The sequence below is a fragment of the Castor canadensis genome, chromosome 1, assembly GCF_047511655.1.
Source record: "Castor canadensis chromosome 1, mCasCan1.hap1v2, whole genome shotgun sequence".
NCBI lineage: Eukaryota > Metazoa > Chordata > Mammalia > Rodentia > Castoridae > Castor > Castor canadensis.
In genome coordinates, this window is record NC_133386.1 from 14083462 (window position 1) to 14105736 (window position 22275).

General features: G+C 37.4%; 1 protein-coding gene across 16 annotated transcripts in view; it reads left to right on the top strand.

Annotated features, from left to right (window-relative positions):
* The window catches only part of Syne1 (spectrin repeat containing nuclear envelope protein 1), a 437993-nt gene that overhangs the window by 92509 nt on the left and 323209 nt on the right, over positions 1-22275 (top strand). For 10 of the 16 annotated variants that reach the window (XM_074072146.1, XM_074072138.1, XM_074072173.1 and 7 more), the window contains exons 4-11: positions 2094-2189; positions 7602-7685; positions 11809-11829; positions 12282-12374; positions 13409-13587; positions 16245-16441; positions 19210-19319; positions 22170-22220. In XM_074072146.1, coding sequence (XP_073928247.1) covers positions 2094-2189; positions 7602-7685; positions 11809-11829; positions 12282-12374; positions 13409-13587; positions 16245-16441; positions 19210-19319; positions 22170-22220 — 831 coding nt within the window. Of the gene's footprint in view, positions 1-2093; positions 2190-7601; positions 7686-8172; positions 8242-11808; positions 11830-12281; positions 12375-12420; positions 12950-13408; positions 13588-16244; positions 16442-19209; positions 19320-22169; positions 22221-22275 lie in introns of those variants that run through there. The other 6 variants (XM_074072152.1, XM_074072176.1, XM_074072162.1 and 3 more) reach the window with 5 other exon arrangements.

Here is a 22275-nt window from a genome sequence, read left to right on the forward strand (position 1 = left end):
TTTTATTCAGGAGTGAATCTTTATATATGAAGGTGTTCTTATACACTATTTACATTCACTAATTCAATCAGCCAGCAACATATAGAGCACCTGTCATGTGTTTGACAATGTTTCAGAGAGGACGCTTACCTGGAAGGAAGGATTTGATTCATGTGTAGACAGAGAAATTTTGCAAAGAGCAAAGAATTCAGGATTGAGTTTGCTCAAGGATGGGAAGGAGGAGAAGATGGAGGAAGAGGAGGGATGCATGGAGAAGAAAAGGGAAAGAGAGGGAGAGAGAAGACCGTAAATCAGGCAGCCTGGCAATGGAGATTTGGGAAAAACAGATCAGGGAGAAGATGGTATCAGCAATGTCCCTTGTAGAGGTCAGTGGGCTACTGACCAGTCCAGCAGTCAATGCTGATTGATCCATAAGGCCAGTTCCAGGAACACTGCGGAGCAAGTGTTCTTCAAAGAGACGTAGACCTGCTTGTGCTTAGTCACAGAAGGGATGAGATCATACATCTTACCAACTTTTTGGTGCCAAACTTCTTGGAATCTTTTACTGCATGAGAACTTGCTGTTTCCTTTAACTTCTGTAATATACTCAGGTTAATGCAATATGTGAACTCTTCACTTGTTTTTCCTTACTAAATATATCAGAGACTTATGAACTTTTTCCACTGAAATTATTAGGATATTTGTAGGCACTTTGAATGCTAAATAGATTATATTTGTATTGACTATATAAATAATTAAATAATTTTGACTCCAGTCACACCAAACAGTTGTCATTGTAATGGCTCTTTTTATTCTAAATAACTATTTACATGATTAGATTAAAAAGACACACTTTGTATAATTATGAAGCAGTGTGAGTGGTAGGGTTCAAAAGGCAGTGATCAAAAATTAAAACTCATTTTGGAACATGCATTTCACAGCATGAGAACAAAATGTGTTCAGCTGTTCATTTCATATATAGAGAGAAGTATATTTAAAATTAGAATTACACCATTCTGAATTCATAATTCATGCAGTCATGGAGAAATATAAACGCTTCATATCAGTGGGTAGGGAAGAAAGTTAATTTCAACAAAACATTTGGTGTTTAAATATCACTACATAGAACATATTTTTTTTTAAAGAAAGACAGTTTGAAGTCAGGAATCAGCAGTATGCCTTTAACAAGATTCAGTGAGAATCCGAAAACTACTGAGCTTGAATTCAGATGGCAAATGGGAAAAACGGTGCTTCTGTGACAAATTGGAGAGCACCTCCCCTGTATAGACAGATCATCGACAATAACCTCATCACTTCTTTACTTCACGTGGAACCAGGATAGACCCTTAGTTCAAGGTTTGATGAACTCCAGCATACTGAGCATTTTGATAACACTCAAAAAATTAGAAGACCCTCATGAGCTGAACATGGGTTTGGCTTGTTTTTCACCCAGAGTGGTGATAGGCTTGCACTGACCAGCCTGTACTCTTGTACTTTGGCTCTTTTGAGTTCAGCACTACATTGAGGGGAGGTTTGCTGGATGAGCCAAACTGTGCACTCAACAAGGGGGCCAAGCTAACAGTGATCCCACGACAGGTCACTGAGCTAACAAGGTGCCTCTTGATCCTATCAAGCCTGAGTAATGGGACTCACGCTCAGTGAAGTATTTTACCAGTTTACCCCCTGCTGTCCCTTCAGGTCCTGCTTTAATCTCTGTCTTAACATTAGGTTAACGTGCCCTCTTTTCCTTCCCTTATTCCACACCCTTCTCAAGAATATCTTTCTAGAATGGAGCTGGTATACAAGCTAAAGCCTAACCATTAAATCTTATGAGGTTTTTGAGTGTTAAGTTTTATCTCCACTGGATTGTTTTTCTTCTTGAAGTTTCCAAAAGGTAATTGGTGATTATCTAAAATAAAGAATTAAAGGGTGTGGGGGTAGAGCCGAATGGTAGAGTATGTGCCTACCATGTGCAGTGTCAATGCGTGCATGGACGTGCTCACACACACATACACACACAGCATATAGAAATTTGCTCACACACACATACACACACAGCATATAGAAATTTCTCCTACAAACTTCACCACAATGAGTAGCATTTACTTTTGCAGCGGAAGCCCCCCATGGTGGTGGATGATCTTTTTGAAGACATGAAGGATGGTGTCAAGCTCCTTGCTCTTCTGGAGGTCCTGTCTGGGCAAAAACTGGTAAGGATTTTTTTCTAACATACTTGTTAAATAGTTTCCATTTGAAACTTGGGGGTGTGGGGGATGTGAACATGAGGGGTGCTGCCCACATAAGAAAAAGGTCTTCTGTTTTATAGTTGGTAGGACACCAGAAACACTGTTTTGCCTGTCATTTCAGTTTTCATGGAACAAATTTCTTATCTTGTTCCTGCAAACTCTTAGTGGTCTGAAACTGTGTTTATAGTAGCAACCTGAGAAACAAGAACAAAGAATTTCTTTTTTTTTTATCTTTTTTTTTGTACTGGGGCTTGAACTCAGGGTTTCACGCTTGCTAGGTAGGCACTGTACCACCTGAGCCACGCTACCATCATCTTGAACTGGGAGGCACACATCGATATTGGGAGAGAGAAATGTTTAGTTTATATATTTGAATAAGAACAAAGAATTTCATCAGTAACCTGTTGAGGCTAACTATTGCATCTGTATATGGTATCTAGGAAGATTAGCTACAAAATTAATGCATACCTCAATTTAAGTGTTTGCTTCCCATAAAGGATTGTTGGTCCAGATCTGGGTATTTATATAGTTGTTTGTAAGCTTGAAACTAATATGACACTTTTCGTGCTCTTGGTGGTGACATTCTCCATCATCAATCAGTTGTAACCAGAACAGGATGTTCAAAGTGGCGATTTGTTTTTACACGCTGTGAACCCAACAGTGAGCACAATATTGACAGTGAGCTACAAAGTATGTTTATCAGTACATTATCAAATAATAAAACATTTATTTTCTTATTTATGTCTTCTCATTTCAGAGTAGGAAGCAGTAAATAGTTTGTAAACATAAATTATTTATAAGTTAATGTTTTTTTCTGTAATTGGAAAAAAAGAAGTTCTGGGAATAATCTTCACAATGTTATATAACCCACTAGGCACAAAGTCTGGAATTAGCAACACTGTTTTCTTTGTCCCTTACATCTTAGCAGTCATTATTACCTGGATGATTGAGTCTTTAACAGTGTTTTTGCCTGACATTAACTTTCCAGTTAATTTTGTGCAGGGAATCTCAACAACAACTTTTGTAAAGGAGTTTGTTGGGAAAAACAAACTGGTAAGAATATTTTGTGCATCATTTGTCTAATTGGATTCACATTGGAGCAGATGCCCTTGTCACCCTGTGTCCCGTTTCAGTTCACCTTTGACTGCAAATATGTCAGTGGCAGACATTTCCATACATTTTGACAGCAGCTCTCAGGATTGCCACCGCAGGCATTTATCAAAGCTACAAGGTAACATGGCAGCCCTGAACTGTTGGAGAGTTAATGATCTCAAAGGCCCCTTAACCAGTGGAGATGGGAGTCTGTGAATGAATATTTCAGCCTTGAATTTTTAGGAAGGGGGCAGTTCTAAGGCATATTGTACATTAGCCTCATACAAGTCCCCATAGTGTCTCCAGTGAGATTGAGCTCCAGTTGCTCACAGCAGAAACTTCCAGTGGCACATTTTTGTCTTCTTCTCAGTCTCACTCTCCACGCACCCTCACTCATGCTACCTGGGACCACCTCTCCAATTAGCTACATGCGTGAAATCCTTGTCTCAAGCTCTGCTTTGGAGGAACCAAACAGAAAATATATGAACAACCAATTTGGAATGTATGGGCATGTATGTGTGCTAAATAAACTGGCTAAGCATGCAGGGCATGAGAGCACTAGATTGAAACGTATACTCTCTTGATTGCCCGATCTAACTGACCCTTTTCCAAATCCTCCTGAATTAAGCTATTTAGTTAAAGGTTCAAGGAATCTTCCTATGGGTAATAGGGAAGTACATCTGTCAGGCTAAGGGTATAGCTCAGTGGTAGAGTGCTTGTCTAGTATGTATGGAGTCCCGAGTTCAATCCTCAGCACTGCAAAAAAAAAAAAGTATATATATCATTCTAAGCATTAAATATAATCCTTCCATTGTTCTTGGTCAATGGTCTACAGAAATCGTGATGGACATTTAACTGTTGAGCTAAATTATTGTAGAAAAATATACATTTTGGGCAACAATCCCACTTTTGTTTAAGTGCCCTACTTATTTAGGAACAGTGAGAATAATTGGATCTTAAAATCAGGAAGGATTTCAGACAGAATCTCTGCATTCTTATTTAACAGATGGGGAAACTGACACATAGAAGAGAAATTTCCAAATTGACTATCATTGTTTATCTTGAGTCCTCCAAGAATCTGCATTACATAAAATTATTCTGAAAGTAGAAAAATGCTTTGGCAATGGTGACTATGCCTGTAGGCATGGTGGGTCAGGCCCACATGGAGATGAAGAGCATCCTGTGAAAGAACAAGCATCCTAGGCCTTCTTTCAAAGGGAGACCGTGAGCAAAAACATTGCCCTGAGGAGTGCTAGAAAGGCCAGGAATTCTACAACCAGCTGAGGGATCTAACTAAGTACACTGTACTTAACGTCACAGTTCACATAACTCAGGCCTCTGTCTCTGACCATGTTATCCAGGAAATGCGCCCAATAGTCTTAGTATGCTCAGATGCCTCCTTATGGCCAGCAATTCAGAGTGAGGGTGGGATCTCAATATCCCAGCCTGATTCAATGACCTAGTGTGACTCCCCATCCATGATTTTCATTAAGGGCTTAGAGAATCTAAAAATCATTATTCTTGGACTTCTTACATCTATTGAGTATTATGTGTGGAACATTTACTCTTTAAACAGATCAGTGGTTATATGTCTTTAATCACACATATACTTTGGAACTGTAAATTTAATTATGTGCTTAGAATTTTAAAGGATGTGAATATTTGCATTGAAAAAACAGAAACAGTATGGTAGAGATTAGGGACCATAGAGAAACTTCCTTCTTATCTATTTTGCTAACCTCTGCAGTGTGTCTTTAACCCTTTGCCTTTAGAAGAAATCTATTAATCCACTTAGAAGTGACCAGTGGGCACTCTTAGGAAACTTTGAACATGAAAAGTCACTGCATGTTCAGTAAGTGACTCTGTCAGTCGTGGATCACTATTTAGGTCCAATCTTAACTCCACAGTGGAGTACAGCATTGTCTGCTCATCACTCAGCTAACATTCTGGAGTCCCTACCATGGATAAGGCTTTCTAATGAAAACACAGATGAATGAAATTCATCTTGAATTATAGCCTAGAAGTGAGAGTAGTTGTACTAGTTAGGATGAGTTATGTAAAAATAGTTGCAAACATATGATGGGACAATGCAATGCAGTAATACAACAGATATTTATGTCCTCCTCATTTAGCCAGAATACACCAGAAGAAGTAAATCTAAGAAGAGGTACTTGTTCTTCTTAACGGCAGATGTTAGGATGGTGCTATGTCCTTTTAGATGGTGTGGGATTGATACAGGGGTTGTAACATTAATAGTTGTAATAAGGTCTAGAAACAGACCAAGAGCTAGAATGGAACGTCAGTATATGTCAGAGGCAGATGTCAGATGTGGGGGTAAGGAGAGATTGCTCCACAAATAGAGTGAGAAAACAGTTTACTCTAATAGGAAAAAGATGACATTGGATCCTTATACCCTATACAGAAAAACCACATTGATGTGCATTAAAGGACCTAATGGCAAAGACACCTGAGTAGAAAATATAGCTGCACATCTTTCAGACACTGGGATAGGACAAAAATAATTTTAAAAGACAAAAATATTGAATATAAAAATTTCTATATTTAACCATGTTGAACTTAAGAAACCTTGAAATAAAGTAACAAAAGGAGTTGCAAACTTGTCAAGACATTCACAATGCCCACTGTGAAAAGCTCAAGAGAGGATTCTATCCAGAACATATACATCAACAAAGCAGTAGGGGTACAACATCCCACAGGAAAACTTGGGCTCCAGACAGGAAAAGGTGTTTTATAAGAGAATTGCACAGATCGGAGGAAGAGATCGCTGATCAGGGAAATGCAGATGAAAACAGTGCATATATTTTATATACATTCAACTGAGAAAATACTTTTTAAAGTCTGCCAGAATGAACTGTTGGAGAGGAATTACATCAAAATGTCTTTTTTGTTTTGTTTTTTGGTAGTACTAAGGTTCGAACTCAGGGCCTTGTTCCTGCTAGGCAAGCCCTCTACCCCTTGATCCATGCCTTAGTCCTAAAAGATTATTTTTAACACTGACAACCATTTGGAAAAGTGTGGCATTACTTTCTAGGGTAAAGGTTACATTCCTGCTGACTCAACAATTCTCCTCTTTGGTATATCACATCCAAGAGAAACTGTGCTCCCACAAGGGGTGACAAAAATAAGACTCATCAGTCTGCATGGGTCACAAAAGCAATAGACTGGAAATAACCCGTATTGACAACAAAGGGAGAGTATATAAACGTTCCGCTAAATATTTTTAAGAATGCAAGGGAATGAAATGAATGTATGTAAGAAGGAAAGTGTTGGGCTGGATTTGATGTGATGGTTGCATTGGCTTGGGTTGAAATCAAGAACAGGGTGTAGGTATTGGTGAGTGGAGGGACAGGGCTTTCACCTTTATTTGTGAGTCCTGACTTTGTTTCAGTTGGCAGGTTCATGAGTGTGCATAAACCAATAATCAGAGTCTATGATATATAACAGAGTTCCAAGTAAAGAACACATAAACATTTAAAAAGTATATTTTCTATTTAAATACTTATTTAAAATGAAGATATTACTCAACACATTATCAATAAGAAATAAAACAATACTTGGTTTTGAGTTGGGAACACTAGGGTCAGCGCAGAGAAGTAGCACAGCTGTATAACCTGAGAGAAATCACTCACCCTCACCTATGCTGATGGTTTCTGTGAAAATAAAGAATGCCAATACTATTTAATTTACTGAAATTTGAATTTTCATCTAGTGCAGCACAGAGAAAGCACAGGTTAATTTTTGTAAAACACAGATAAGATGGTCTCTCTATGTACCAGAACACACTGCCATGACATCTTTATTCTCACAATTCTGTTTTTTAATCTTGTCTCATAGGCTTCATATATTTTGGGCATTCAAATAAAAAAGTGTTACTAATAATATCAGAAATCCTTGCATGTTCACGTGACTGGAAAATTGCATAGTGACTAAGAGTATTTTTCATATAAAGATTTCCTAACATATAGGAGGGACAGTGTCAATAGAAAACATAGGAGTTCATTGAATTTCTGCTCTTAGACATGCAGAAGCCTACAAGGCAAATGCATTAACAGGTAGGTTGGAGATGAAAGTCTTGTTGAGGTACACGCCTTCAGAACACCATGGAGACAGCACTCCTTTGCATATTTGCTATCCTTCAGACAAATTTGATTATGTTCGTCACTCTTGAGTATTCTTCAAGTATATTTTCAATCCATTTATGGGGATTTTAAACCTATTTTGGTGTGTACATTGCTACTTATTCCTGTTCTCTGTTCTTCCCAGCCTTGTGAACAAGGACGCCGCACAAAACGCATCCACGCTGTGGCTAACATTGGAACTGCGCTCAGATTCCTTGAAGGAAGAAAGGTAAGAAGCAAAGCAATGACTTAAAGAAGAAGGCAGTGGCCATGCCAGTGTTTCTGCTATTAGCTGTGGGGTAAAACCACCACAGACATGCACTATTACCGTTACTATTACAGAGAAGTTGCAAAAAAGAGATTTCCACTTTACGCTCCTTCCTCTAATGCTGAGAACTTATGTAACTGTAGCACTTACTTATTGAAGGAAGAAAATTAAAACTGACATGATTCTGTTCACTGACGCACACACATTGGTCTAATTCCCTCAGTTTTCCCCGTCACAAATCTCTCCCAGGCTCTCTGGGATCTCTCAATCCAACATCACACCATGCATTTATTTGTCTGTCCATTCCTATTGCAAATCTTCATTCTTTCCTGTCTTTCATGACCTTTGACACTTTGAAACTTCCAGTCATTTTTGTAGAATGTCTCTCAATTTGGGCGTTTCTCATGTTTTCTCATGATTAGACTGAAGTTGTATGTTGTTGGCAAGAGTTCCAAGGAAGTGTGACACATTCTTCCCACTTCAAGTCCATATAGGATTCTGATATGTATTGTTGCTGGTGAGTAAGGGGAGCAATGACAGAGGTGACTTCATTTTGGATGACAGAGACACTTTAGAAGCAGACATCTAAAAGGGTGTGGGAAACAATGGGCTTCTCAGAGAAATAACAAGTCCCTTACCAAAATAAGAAGATGCAGCTGCACAATGTAGATCGTGTGCTCCAAGGCCAGGGTGAGTTGAGTGACTTTCAGGGCCAGGATGAGTTGAGCGACTTTCAGGGACAGGATGAGCTGAGCATGTTCTTGGAATGCTCAGTTCTATAAACAGAGGGAGGGACAGGCAGCTGAATTCAGTGAGAAACTGACTCAGTGTAAAACAACCACAGCATAGTTTCAAGATAGAATAGTTGTACCCAAGCCAGGCAGAGTCCTGTATCTCTCCTAGACTTTATCTATACTAAGGTGTTAGCTTTCCTAAGCCCTTCCCAGGGGGAAGCTGTGCTATCCTTTCAATAAACTGTGCTTGCTTTACTTTTAACTCCTGGTCTAGCATCTTCAATCACTGACTTCTCCAGGACATGAACTTGGGATTGAAAATCTAGTATCAATGTTAACCTTGGTCACTTGGTAAGGTGGTGTCTTAGCCTGTGTTCTGTGATTATAACAAAATACTCAAGGCTGGATAATCTATGAAGAAGAAAGTTTGTTGGGCTCGCCATTCTAGAGGTGGGGGAATCCAAGAGCGTGGTATAGGCACCTGCCATTTGCTGTATCACAAGATGGTGGACAGCATTACATGGGGAGACAGAGTAGGCATGGGTCAGCTCAGGTTTCTCTTCCTCTTCTCACAAAGCCCCAGTCCCACCATGGGACTTTAATGATCTTATCTAGACCCTAGTAACCTCCCAGAGGCTGCATCACCAAATACCATGAACAGGAATTTGAGGATCGAATTTCCAATGCATGAAATTCGGGGGATATATTCAAACCATAGCAGAGATGGCTGCCATTTTTGTTCTATGGTAATGTTACTATTTTTCCTCTTCTAGTTGAGAAGTAACCTAGGGGAGATAAAAAGGACTATGTTAATTTTGGTTTCCCCTCAACCTTTTACTCACTGTCTCTCAGACTTACTTCTGTACTATTTGCTTGCTGACAACTTTGTTTCTCTCACTCCCTCTACATTTATTGATATTATTCTATAAGAAAAAGATGTCCTTTCTCCCCTATTTGTTACTTATTCTGTCAACTACTTATTTATTTCTTTATGGATCAGTGTATATTTGTTTTTATTTTATAGTTATGATCAACCGTTATTATTGCTGTTGTTGTTACTCTGTTGCTCAGTCATTCCATCTGTAATGTTATGACCTTCTTTGGTTGGCTTTCTACATGGTCTCCCCCTTTTCAAGCACTTTCTTATTTTCTGCAACCACAGATGTCCCAGGATTATCTTGTTTTCCCTGCCCCGGTGCTGGAAGCAACCACTTCTCTAGGAGGCTTTGCTCTTTTTGTCTTTTTACTGGTGCCTGGTCTTCATCAACCCAGTCCTGGGAGCTGTATCTGCTTGTGGGGTGTCATTGTGCTTAGGCCTCTCAGCAGAGAGATGCAGAAGAAAATATGTATGTTTGCCAACCCATGTGTTTACATACATCCATGCCTCTCTCTCACTCCTTCTCTCTCCCTCCCTCCCTGTATGTATATATGTATATGATTCCAGCCCAACACAACAAGGTTAATTCTGTCCATACCTGATTTTTGTTTCTACTTTCTCTGATGGTGGGAAACCTGGCTGTCATCTACAATATATTCACTTATTTTTTAAGGCCATGAAATAGTTCAGAATACTGACAGGAAACAGATTTACTAACTTGAGAGGGTATCTGTGCCCAGTTCTTTTGGGGGTGAGTGTTAGAGTATCCAGTCAAAAGGCTGTTCTCCAATGCACTTAGCTTGGTTCCATTCTCCCCATTCTCTTTAGGATGTCTGCATTATTCATCTGTAATAAAGTTAATCTGCTGCTGTTTGTATTTCATTGTGTATTCCCTATGCCTGTGCATGTACATGCACATATGTACGCACATTTGCACACACACATATACACACACTTGGATGCATGCGTGTAAAGGATAACATTCTATGGTTGTATTTTGATTTTTATTTAGAAGTGTATCTTGGAAATCACCCCAAATCAGTTCATGTAGACTTCCTTATTCAGTGTTTACAGCAATAATAAAAGTAGAATGCCATTGCTGGGATGTGCTGTTGTTGTTCAAGCACTCCTATGAATGGGAATTTACCTTGTTTCTGATACTTTTCTTTTTCTGTATTGGTTTATATTACATTGTACATCGTAAGGGGTTTCATCATGGCACTTCCGTATGTGCATATGATATGCTCTGACCAGCTTCACCCCCTCCATTAACTCTCTCTTATCCCCCTCCTTCTCCTCCTTTTCCTTCTTCTTCCACTTTCTTCTAATATTTATCAAACACAAACAACGATGCAGTTAATTACTGTGTACATAAGAATTTTCATATTATTGGAGGTGTGTTTTCTAGGTAAATTCCTAAAATGTTATTGCTAGATCAAAAGGTAAGCGTGCATGCCATGTTGTTAGATGCTGAAACACTTTCCTCCAAAAGCGCTGCACCTCTTAAATTTAGGGGTATTTAGGATGTCAGTACTTGGGAACACCAAAGCTAGTTGTATAAATGGATTTCCATACACTTCTGAAAGCTAGAATGATCCTATTATTTCTTTCTTAGTCTACATGCTCTAAATTAATCCCTATACTCTACAAATGTCTAATTGAATATTTTCTATAAGATAGGAACTTGAAGAAACTTAGATTCTGACCCTTAACTCATTTGCATTTTTGGCAGTACTGGGTTTTGAACATAGAACCTAATGCTTGCTTACACCAATCCTCCCGGTCCTTTTTGCTTTTAGTTATTTCTCATGTAGAGTCTTACACTTTTGCCCAGGGCCAGCCTCAGACAGCAATCCTCCTGCTTTTGTCTCCCATGTAGTTGGGATTAAAGGTGTGTACCACTACACCAGGCCCAATAATGTACATTTGATAATGGAATGAATTAATATAAATTTTAGCAAACTATGCAAATTTCATGCTTTAGAATTCTGAACTTTATTATGAATAACACACTTCATGAAATCTTGATTGGGAATTATTGAGCTACAGGGGTAAGGAACAGTGAGCATCTTTTTTCTGACTTCTTTAGAGATTACAAAAGGGTAATGAGTAGTTGTTGATTGCATTCTCAGTCACAGATGAAGAGACTCACCACGCAAGTCCATTGTGCTTGTACTTAGGAAAGGAACCACTTTAGCAGTTGGGAAAATATCAGAATGAACAATTGCACACAATTACACACAGATTGATATCTGTCTGAACATTTTATAGTTCATTGACCCAAAATAGGAGACTCAAGGCTAACAATCTCTTCCTGTCTTACTATTTCTTGTCTTTCCTTTGTTCCTCTTTAAAATCTATTCCCAAAGTAATTCTCTAAATAGTACCTTTTTATTCCCTTTGAAAAAGGAATGCAGATTTCAAAGGTTATGTATATATGCATATTATCTTCTCCCTTTGTTTTCCATGTCAGTCCATGTACAGAGGATCACCGGTTAGTACAAATTTTAGAATTTTTAACTCCTGCTTTTTATAGGTAAAAGACAACCTAAGTTTCATGCTATTTAGTAGCAAAGTTCAAAGTAAGTGCACCTTCTTAAATTACTCATAATGGTTTCCTTTAAGTTCCAGTCAACCTGTAAATGTAAAGAATAATGATATTTGTTGGCATTTTTGTTGTTAATTTCCTGCATGATGTTATATTTTTTTTCAACTTTAAGCGAAAGAAGATTGTGAAATCCATTTTATGGTCATTTGCATTTTGTGCACCTAACAAATACCCCTAAATTTTCACTGAAACCATGTGCTTGTGTGGATTCGTGACTCACTCTACTTACTTGTGTGTATACTACATAAGCATGGCCAATTCTTTTTGATCTCTAATAAAGTCCTAATTATTGAATAATATTCAAGTACATTACTAGTACAGTGTTTCTTTTTAAACAGATTAAATTAGTCAACATTAACTCCACTGACATAGCTGATGGCCGGCCATCAATAGTTCTTGGATTGATGTGGACCATTATTCTGTATTTCCAGGTACCGTGCTACACTTGACTTTTTACTTTATGTTATATCATGAAAGGAGAGAATGGTAGACATTTTATAAATCCCTTCCTTGCCCCACCTTTCAGGGGTAGGGCAACTTAGCAGAAATGTGATCTTCATACATTCACAGATTTTTGGTGGCAGGAGAATTTGCTCTTCTCCCCTGCAAAGGTGGAGCCGTCCACCCCAAAGAACTTCAGCAGAGGCATGACACAAGGGAAATGAGTACCCACATAGAAGGACCTCAGGAAAAAAGTTCTTTCTCTGGCAGGAATTAGTTCTAGGGTCCTCTCAGACATGATGGGGAGAAATTATCTTGCTATTTCTTCGCAGATAATTGTTCTAATCATCAGGTTTTACTTTAATAATAGTTATATTAGTTTATTTTTCAATGCTACAACAAAATTAACTGAGAAAGAAAAGAAGTTATTTAGCTCGCAGCTTTGAACACTGAAAATCCAGATAGAATGCGGCCAGATCAACAAGTGTCCCCCTGACCACACCACACCACGGCAGCTCAGATGCCATCCTGGCAGAAGCACATGCAAGAAGAAGAAGTCAACATGGTGAGACCGGAAGCCAGAGAGAGCAAGGAGGTGCTAGACTTTCCCCTTCAGAACAGCCTTTTCATGAGCTCTAGCCAGGGTCCCATAAGAAATAACCAGTTCCTTCCACGTGCAGCCTCCCCAGTGATCTCCCACTACAGTCCACCTCCCTAAGGTCCATCACCTCTCAGAATCACCACACTGAGGACCAAGCTTCTGACACTTGAGTCCTTGGGAGACAAACTCAAACCATACCCAAACAATTGCATTAACTTATGCATGCAAATAGCTACTATTTGTTACTGTGTGTAAGATACAGTTAGCATAACAGCAAATATAAAAGGGAGTAAGATATGAACTCTTTCCTGTGGGAGGTTACAGTTCTCAAGAGTGTTAAGATAAATGACATTTAGTTGGAAAAGTCAACTCCCTGAGGAAAGAGGAACAACAATAATAGTTTTATTTTTTGTTCATAAACAGATTGAAGAGCTGACTAGCAACCTGCCACAGCTGCAGTCATTGTCCAGCAGTGCATCCTCTGTGGACAGTATCGTCAGCACTGAGACCGCCAGCCCACCAAGCAAACGCAAGGTGGCCACCAAGATCCAGGGTAATGCTAAGAAGACACTGTTGAAATGGGTTCAGTACACAGCAGGAAAGTAAGTACCACCAGCTTGCTTAAATCAGAAACCCTCGAATGATCTGAGTTATCAATTTATTGCTTATACGTCCTGTGATGATTGCAAAATTTGAAGAGATTTATTCTCAATCATTTATTCAGATGACTGCTTTAGCTCTTGTCTCATTCTCTTTGAATTAAAACACAAACATGGAGTCACCACTAACACTCTAGGAAACTGGAGTAATAAAATTAATTCCTTCTTCATTCATGTGATTGGGCCTGAGTAATAAAACTGATCAAACCTTCACTTTTGATTAGTAGCACAAAGGATTATTCCAATCAACCCGTTATTTAAATTAAATAATTTTTGCACAAATAAGTTAGAACTTTACATCTGATTATCTTTTCATAAGGCTATTGAGTTCTATTTAATAACAATAATATGAACTAAGTACCACATTCTAAAACATAGGATTTGTTTTTATCTCCTCAAACTTCCTAGGAATTTTGTTTTTCCCTTTGGATTTATCTTTTATCCGAAATGTAGATTCTATTGTCAACCCTAATTTTATGGGTTGACATCCAAATCTAAATCTATCAAATCTAAATTTCTATTTGTACACATTTTTGTTATAATTATGGGTAAAAGCTACTGTGGTCAAAAGGTACCTTCTCATAGCAATTCCACTGGGTCTTTCAGTTGATCATACCAATATTTTGTGGTGCGATATGATCAGGACAATTTCTGTACTGTACAAAGTTGTGATTTTGTTTGCTCTTCCACAATGACATGTAACATTAACTTGATTTCTCTGTCAGTTTGCACATCTCAGCCTAATCTGAATCCGATTTTCTACTTCTGGAAAATAGTTGTAAATAAGTACTTCTTATAAAATGTGGAGGGGCTAAACATAGGAGCCTCTAAAGTGTTTGAAAAGCAAAACCAATGAACAGAAATGCACCACCATTTCCAACCCAGAAACATTTTTGAATGAGAAAATAAAAGCAAAGGGAAAATATAGGTAAAAAAGTAGGATAAAGAGGTGTTATATGAATGAATAGTTAACAAGGACAAACTGTTCAACCTCTGTGAGTATCAGATACATGCTGAAAAAATTTGTCCATACCACCAGAGACAGAAACACCAAAAGAACAAAAAGAAGATTCAAAATGAATTTATAATTACTGGAGCTGTGTGGAATTGGTTTTAAATATTGATTTATGAAACCCACAATTAGGTCCAATGGTGCTACTTTTAGCACACAATATTTTATGCAAACTGAACCTGAAATTTGCTGAAATAAAATTTAAGGGCACTTATAACTGATTAAGAAGTATATTAGTCAGATCATATTTTTCATGGAAAATTTGAGAATCTAGTAAAAACTAATTAAATGATGTTCCTGCTATATTTAGTAATGCTATAAAGTTAATAGAGCCATTTAAAAAAAAAGAAAGAAACTATCAGATACCTGTATTGAATGTTAATTAAGCGATCCATTTATAGGTTCAACACTTATCATGGGGTGGTACCAATGCTCAGACACATCCTTGTGACTCTTTTTGGGGGGTCAGTCATATTTTTCTTGGCGGTACAGGGCCAGGAGCTCTCCTGCCCAGGCCATGCCTGCACTTTGCAACTCTTTTTGGAACCACTTTATAACTGACAAGTTCCATGTAGAAAAGAATCTTGCTTTCATCCTTTGTATTTTCACTAACAAAATGTTACCAACTTGATCAGCTTTCTTAATTATGATTGTCTTTGAATTAATCAAATGCACCACCAAGGAACAATGATTGCTCTTGAGACAACTCCACAAAGAGAGGATTAAAACAATTTGGGTGCTGGGCAGCTGGAGCTCATGGCGTTGTTGTCTGGACTCAGTGGAATAGACTCCTTTGTGTCCACTTTGCACATGCGACCAGATCCTCAGCCTTTCTACACACTAATGCATTTGACATGATGTAGTCACAGTATGTTCGTCTCTTATAAACCGTGCCTGACACATTGCTTAGAAATGTGTGAGATGTTTCTTCAGCAAATATACTATGGTTAATTATTATCACTTTTGATATTTTTACCATTTTCCCTTTTGCAATTTTGTCACAGGTTTTTCTCTCAATTGTGTGGTGAAGATCTAAAGGCTCTCATATTGAGGCCAGCCCCACCAAAAAATTCTCAACACCCCCTCTTAACCATTGGCTCAGTGTGGTGGGTCATACCTCTCTTCCCAGCTACCAAGGGAAGCACAGATAAGAGAACAGCAGTCCAGGCTGGTCCGGACATAAAACAAGACCCTCTCTCAAAAATAACCAATGCAAAAATGAGTGGTGATGTGGCTTAAGTGGTATAGTGTCTGTGTAGGAAGTGTGAGGCCCTGAGTTCAAACTCCAGTACTGAAAAAAATGGGTTTTCTTTCAACAATAAGTGTAAAAATGTGCTTTAAGTTACTCATCTCAATTACTGAAAAAAATCTCAGATAGAAAACTGTCAAAAAAAAAAAAGAAAGAAAACTGTAGGTATATAACTACATATATAATTATAACATTACCTTATTGCCCTCTAAAAATTAGTTTTGCCTTTTTTTACTCAGCATTGGTGCGAAGCATGGGGTTTTATGAGAGGCTTTGAAGACAGTGCTTGGACACACCTCTTTGGAATGTGACATTATTTTCTGTGTCTGTCACACCAAGGCAGATAGGGATAGAAGTGAAGGACTTCGGGCGGAGTTGGCGAAGTGGGGTTGCCTTCCATTCAGTCATCCATGCGATCCGACCTGAGCTGGTGGACTTAGAGAGGGTGAAGATCAGATCGAACAGAGAGAACCTGGAGGAGGCTTTCATGATTGCTGAAACGCACCTGGGCATCCCAAGACTGCTAGATCCTGAAGGTAGGTCAAGTAATTGTTCACCATTGTACCCTCACAATGGGGTATGTGTTGGTACTGAACCTCAACTTGCACAACATCTAAGACTCCATTTGGGAACAGAAAGCTGAAGGGAAGCGAGAAGAAATGTCCCCCTCCCCCCACTATCTTCTGGGCAAATATTTGCCACCATTTGTTTTAGAACAAAATACCAACCATTATTCCAAACACTTCTTTGGCACTGATATAGCCAATAAAATGTAGTTTATAGGCAGATGAACTGAATTTAAGGTTGGAATGAAAGTTTTAGAAGTGGGAGGGTTGTAACAGGATAAAAGAATTACTATATAACTCCCAAGAATCTGGAAGAAATCGAAGATTGTTAGTACTGTAAGGTCATATTTTTAAAAGATTGGTCATTAGAGCTGAGCATAGTGACTAACACCTGTAATCCTAGCTGCTCAGAAGGCAGTGAGCGGGAGGATCACAATTTGAAGTCAGCCCAGGCATAAAGTTATCAAGATCCCTACTTCAACAAATAAGCCAGATGTGGTACTTCTTGTCTATAGTCCCAGCCAAGTAAGAAGCCTAGATAGGAGAATAATAGTCCAAGGCCAGCCTGGGAAAAAAGCAAGAGACCTATCTGAAAAATAACCTAAAGCAAAAATGGCTGGCAGTGTGCATCAAGCGGCACAGCACTTGTGTATGAAGTCCAAGGCCCTGAGTTCAAACACTAGTACTGCCAAAAATAAATAAGAAAAAGATTAGTCATTAAATAATTGGAAATGTTGGTGATCATCCAGTGTTTTGCTGGTTGAACAAACTACCCAAATGGTTGACTGACATTTTTCATTACAATTGTTTGGCATATTTTTGATAAAGCTATGAATTTATGACTTTCTAGAAATGGAGTGAATTCTTTCAAGTCTTCAAAAGACAATTCTGACACCATCAATAAACTTTTATAAACTAACTAGTAAGGTGTTGATTATATTGAAATAAAAGTATCCAAATAAATTTTCCAAAAATCACAGATAATTTCTTATTTGGGTGGACAGTTATAGAATTTTTTTTAATGAATGCTTGAATGTAACTGTAACAGCGTAAAGCATCTTTTTAAATTAGTATTGGAATTACAAAATGAACTCTCATAACTCTAAAACAAAGAAGATACCCTTATATTTTCAACAGAAAGCTACAGAGTCCTGGGTGGGTTTCCTCTGAGGTGGGAGTTCCCTGCCATGTTAGATTCCTGCTGGGCCCTACGTTCACCTGCATAAGGACTTTCCATCTCATTTCTGCACAAGAAGGGCAAGAAGGAGTCCCCCACATATCCCAGCCATCAACTTCAGAGGCTGTGAGAGAACTGAAGGTTTCCTGTTGTAGACTAGAAGATCTTAATATCTTCTTTCATGATAAGAAACTGAAGTTGCTCAAATACAATAATGTTCCAGACATAAAGTGATTCTTATTTTCCTGATGAAAATCCCCTTTCCAAAGTTACATAGCCACAGGCAAAGTGGCCCAGCCTGAAATCCCAGCTCTTGAAACACTGAGGCGGAGTATCATGAGTTTGAGGTCAAAATGGGCTGCATAGCAAGAACCTGTTTTGAAACAAAAAACCCCAAACAACAAAACCCCATAAAAACAAAGTTACTTAGCAAACTTGAACGTATAAACTCTTAAGAGTATAAATTAAATACACCAGTATGCATTTTAATGATTATTTTATAATTTAGGTACTTGTGAATTACACACCATATACCATGTTAAATCATGTATAAAATGTTGCTTTTTTCCACATTCACATTCCTGAGCCAGTTTTATCCATTCTTCACGTGCATCTTCACTTTCAGAGATCTTGCTATTTCTGAAATCACCTTTAAGTCATCTATGAAATTCCTTTTAAGTCAAGTGGGTCGCAACACCTTTTCAGTCCCACACTGGTATGGCCAGAGTTTTATCTCAAGTCAAAAGTAATCTTTTATATTTTGGTTAATTTGCTTGCTTTTGGCTCACAGTGTAACATGCTGTCACTTTTATTGCCTTTAACATAGACATTTAAAGACTTGTTTACAACATTTGACACTTTATTTTGCCAGATTCATCCCATATATAACTATGAAATCTGTATAAATATTTTTGGCTTATAATGATTTTAGCAGGCAAATACCTGTAGTTTCAACACAATGGTGATTTAGATTTTTTTTCAGGCTGTGTCTCCCTCAAAGTATACTTGATTATGCAAAATACTGCAATTTAAACTGAGTGGCCCCACAGTGAAGAGCTGTCTCAGAAGCTGAATCTAAGCTATCTTCCATTCTTCTAAAGCAAAACTTGTGGGGACAGGGGAGTTACCTGTGTTTGGTCATCTGTGATAGCATACAGCCTATCATTTAGCACCACAACTAGAAGCATTTTCATAGTATCTGCTCACCCCAGTTCTAAACTTGGCAGGCTAAGAAATTTGTCATTTCTTAACTAGACAGAATGTCTGAGTAACCATAGAGCATCTGGGATTTCTGATGAATTCATGTTGAGATTACTTAAATGGAACACACACTACTTTCCTAAAAGCTTTTGGTTAAAATGTGTCACTTTCCTGACTCACAAAATTTCTACCATGTATTGTCCACATGAAAGTAGTTTCTCTTTCCTCTCAAAATCCTAGATCATAATTCTGTTTTCTTTGTGTATTTAGGACAGTGTGCAATAGCTAGATTTCAAAACTTGCGTAACTTAAATCCAGTGGCTGCTAAGCGCTCATTCACCTGTGGGTTTGGCTGTTCCAGATGTGGATGTGGACAAGCCAGATGAGAAGTCCATCATGACCTATGTTGCCCAGTTTCTGAAACGCTATCCTGACGTCCACAGTGCAGGCACCGATGGGCAAGAGAATGATGTAAGTTTGTTTCCTTTCAGTATTGATATCACACTCAGTTGCCTCAGATTTTTATGGATACTATTTTTAAAAATAAACTGGAATGCATTTTACTATGAGAGTAATACCAAAAAGAAATATGATTAGTGAGGAAAGTCTCTGGTTTGGATGTTAGATGTGTCAGAGGGAGTGTTATTAATAAATGAATGCTATGTTCAATGTTGAACAATGAAAACTGAGGAAAGATAGCAGTGTTGAGAATTCCATTTCGCTAATTTGAAGATTGAAGTAACTTTATACTCATCACATCATTGGTACCCATAGATCTTGAGTCTCCTTGCTCTGCCTGATGACATCAAATTTTGACTTTTAGATTTTATTTCAATTTACAGCAAGCATGAAAGTAAGGCATAATTTGTAAAAGTTCAAGTTATTCACCATGGTTAGATTTTTTTCACCTTTCAATAATTTAAATAACATTTACATTTTGTCACAGTCCTCAAATGATATATATTTAGTGTCATGAATTTTAAAATATTGTAAACAAAAAAGGAAAATTATCTATACTTGGTCTTCTAGACAGAAACTATCCCAGGAAAAAATTAATATCGTACTATTAATTCCCAAAATTTTCTATGTATTTGAAGATTCATAGTATTTTAACAAAAATAAAGTAATAGTATATATATAATTTTTATAATACTTTTTTCATTAACATTATAAAGAACTATGCACATTCTTCATACATATGATAATATGTATGTACAATAAATTATTTCCCCAAATTTAATTACTATAAATTTCTAATTTTTGCTGTTACAGATAATACTTTTATAAACAATCTTGTAATAAAGTTTTGTTGTAAGATCCTTTGAAATGGAATTACTAGTTTAAAGTGCATGTAAAATTTTAATGCTTTTAAAATTGTTTTTCAAATTTCCCTGTAGAAAGTTTGCCCCAGAATGCCTGGTTTCCCAGTCTACCAAAACAATAGATAGGACCATTCTCCTGATATTTTGGAAATAGTGTTGTATTTTTTAAATTACAGAGGAGTGGATTTACTGCAAAATTTCAGCTTAATTATAAAGCAAAATGGCTCCATGGAAAATAACAAATGAAACTGCCAAGATGAGCCTCTCTGTCCTCATTGTGGAGAAGATCTAGTTTACAGTGAAGAGTGATTAGGAAAATAAATAATTTTAAATGTGTTTTCTTTTTTGTTGTTGTTGTAAGAGTTTTATTTTTTTAATTATTCATTTATTCACATGTGCATACATTGTTTGGGTCTTCTGAAGACTTGGAGACAAACCAGAAGAAGGAAAGGGCCAAGGAAGCATTTCACTAATAGTTCAAAATCAGTGACTTCATGAAAGAATTAAGCCAAACTAAAGCTAGTGGTGTTTCCTGGGTCTCTTGGCTAAAGTTAATATGACATTTGACAGAGCTATGCTAGTTAGGAAAAGTTTTTTTTTCCAGGATTCAGGCACAAACATTGACCACCAGAATAATTTAGCTAGAGTTAGTAGAACAAATATTTTTAAGAAGCACCACAAAAGTCTAAAGCAAAGAATATGTGCACCTGCTAGCATTGATTGATGCAAGCACTTTGGAGTTATTTGGGAGTTTGTGGGCTTTGACAGTGTAAGTGAACCTGGGATTGCTGTGTGAATAAGAAGCTCTATAAGAAAACATTTTAGATTCACCCCATACAGTGCAGAGAACATCAGATTCCATGTCTAAGATCCTTATATTATCCAGATGAATTTATAACTGGTTTGTTGTAGTTTTTACTGTTTTAACTTATCTGACATGAATCATCTCTCCAGATAAGGAAACTTTGTGGCTGGAAACATGTGAGAAAAAAGGAGATGCTTTCATGAGTACTCATGAGCAAGAGTTTATTGTAAAAATCCTTACAGATATGAAACACACACACACTCACACACACACACACTCCTGGTACTGGAGTTCAAACTTGGAGCTTTGCATTTAGTAGGCAGATGCTCTATCACTGGAGCCATGACTCCATCCTTATTTTGCTCTGTATTTAGTGAGCTTTTAAGAATTTATAAGCATATATATATATATATATATGTATTAGTGTAGTTGATATCATCCCCTCAGGGTACTCGGTATATGTCTACCCAGATCTTAGTAAATCTCCTAAACCATTTAAAAAATCATGCATCAATATATCTACTAGGTTTCCATTTTTCTGTGTGAATTTGATTTTTATAAGTCCACTTAAATTAAATATTTTATGGATACCTTTAAAAATAATTTTCTTACTGGAAATAGACATTGTCATTCATTCTTCAAGAAATTAAACTAATAAAAATATTTTTTTCTCTCAAGATATTTCTTGGGTAATTTGTACTTAGTTGTAAATAAGTAAGATAGGTCTATTGGCTTCTCTCTCTTTCCTAGTAAACTTTTGGGTTTTTTTCCACCCATCCATTCTTCCACTACAACAAATATGACTGACTGCTCTCAGAAACACAGCACATTCTTAATTATGAGAGTCACAAATTCATACATGTTGTTAGTGTATTTATAGGGAAAATTAAGGGTCCATCTAGCTCCTTTTTTTAATGTAGTTCTCCTGAAATGCTTAATTTTATTTCAGAACACACTTACAAACTGTGTATTTCCCCAGATGACCATTTCAAATTAAAATTTAAACATCATTTTGCAGACAGCTACCTTGACATGCTGGAACTTATGAAAACATCTTAAAGTAATCATGCCCTTAAAATTATTGCCTATTTATCTATAGACAGATGCCCCATCCATTGACTTTCTTCTCATTCGCTACATATTTTCTGCCCGATTTATGTTATGTTTCTGTATATTATCTTTTCACATTGTTAGGAAATACTTCCAGTTTTCTTACCTTTTGCAAATTCTATCCAGAACTTGAAGGTAAGCTTTACATGACCTTGAACGAGTGAAGTGCTTCAAATCCCCTACATTCTAT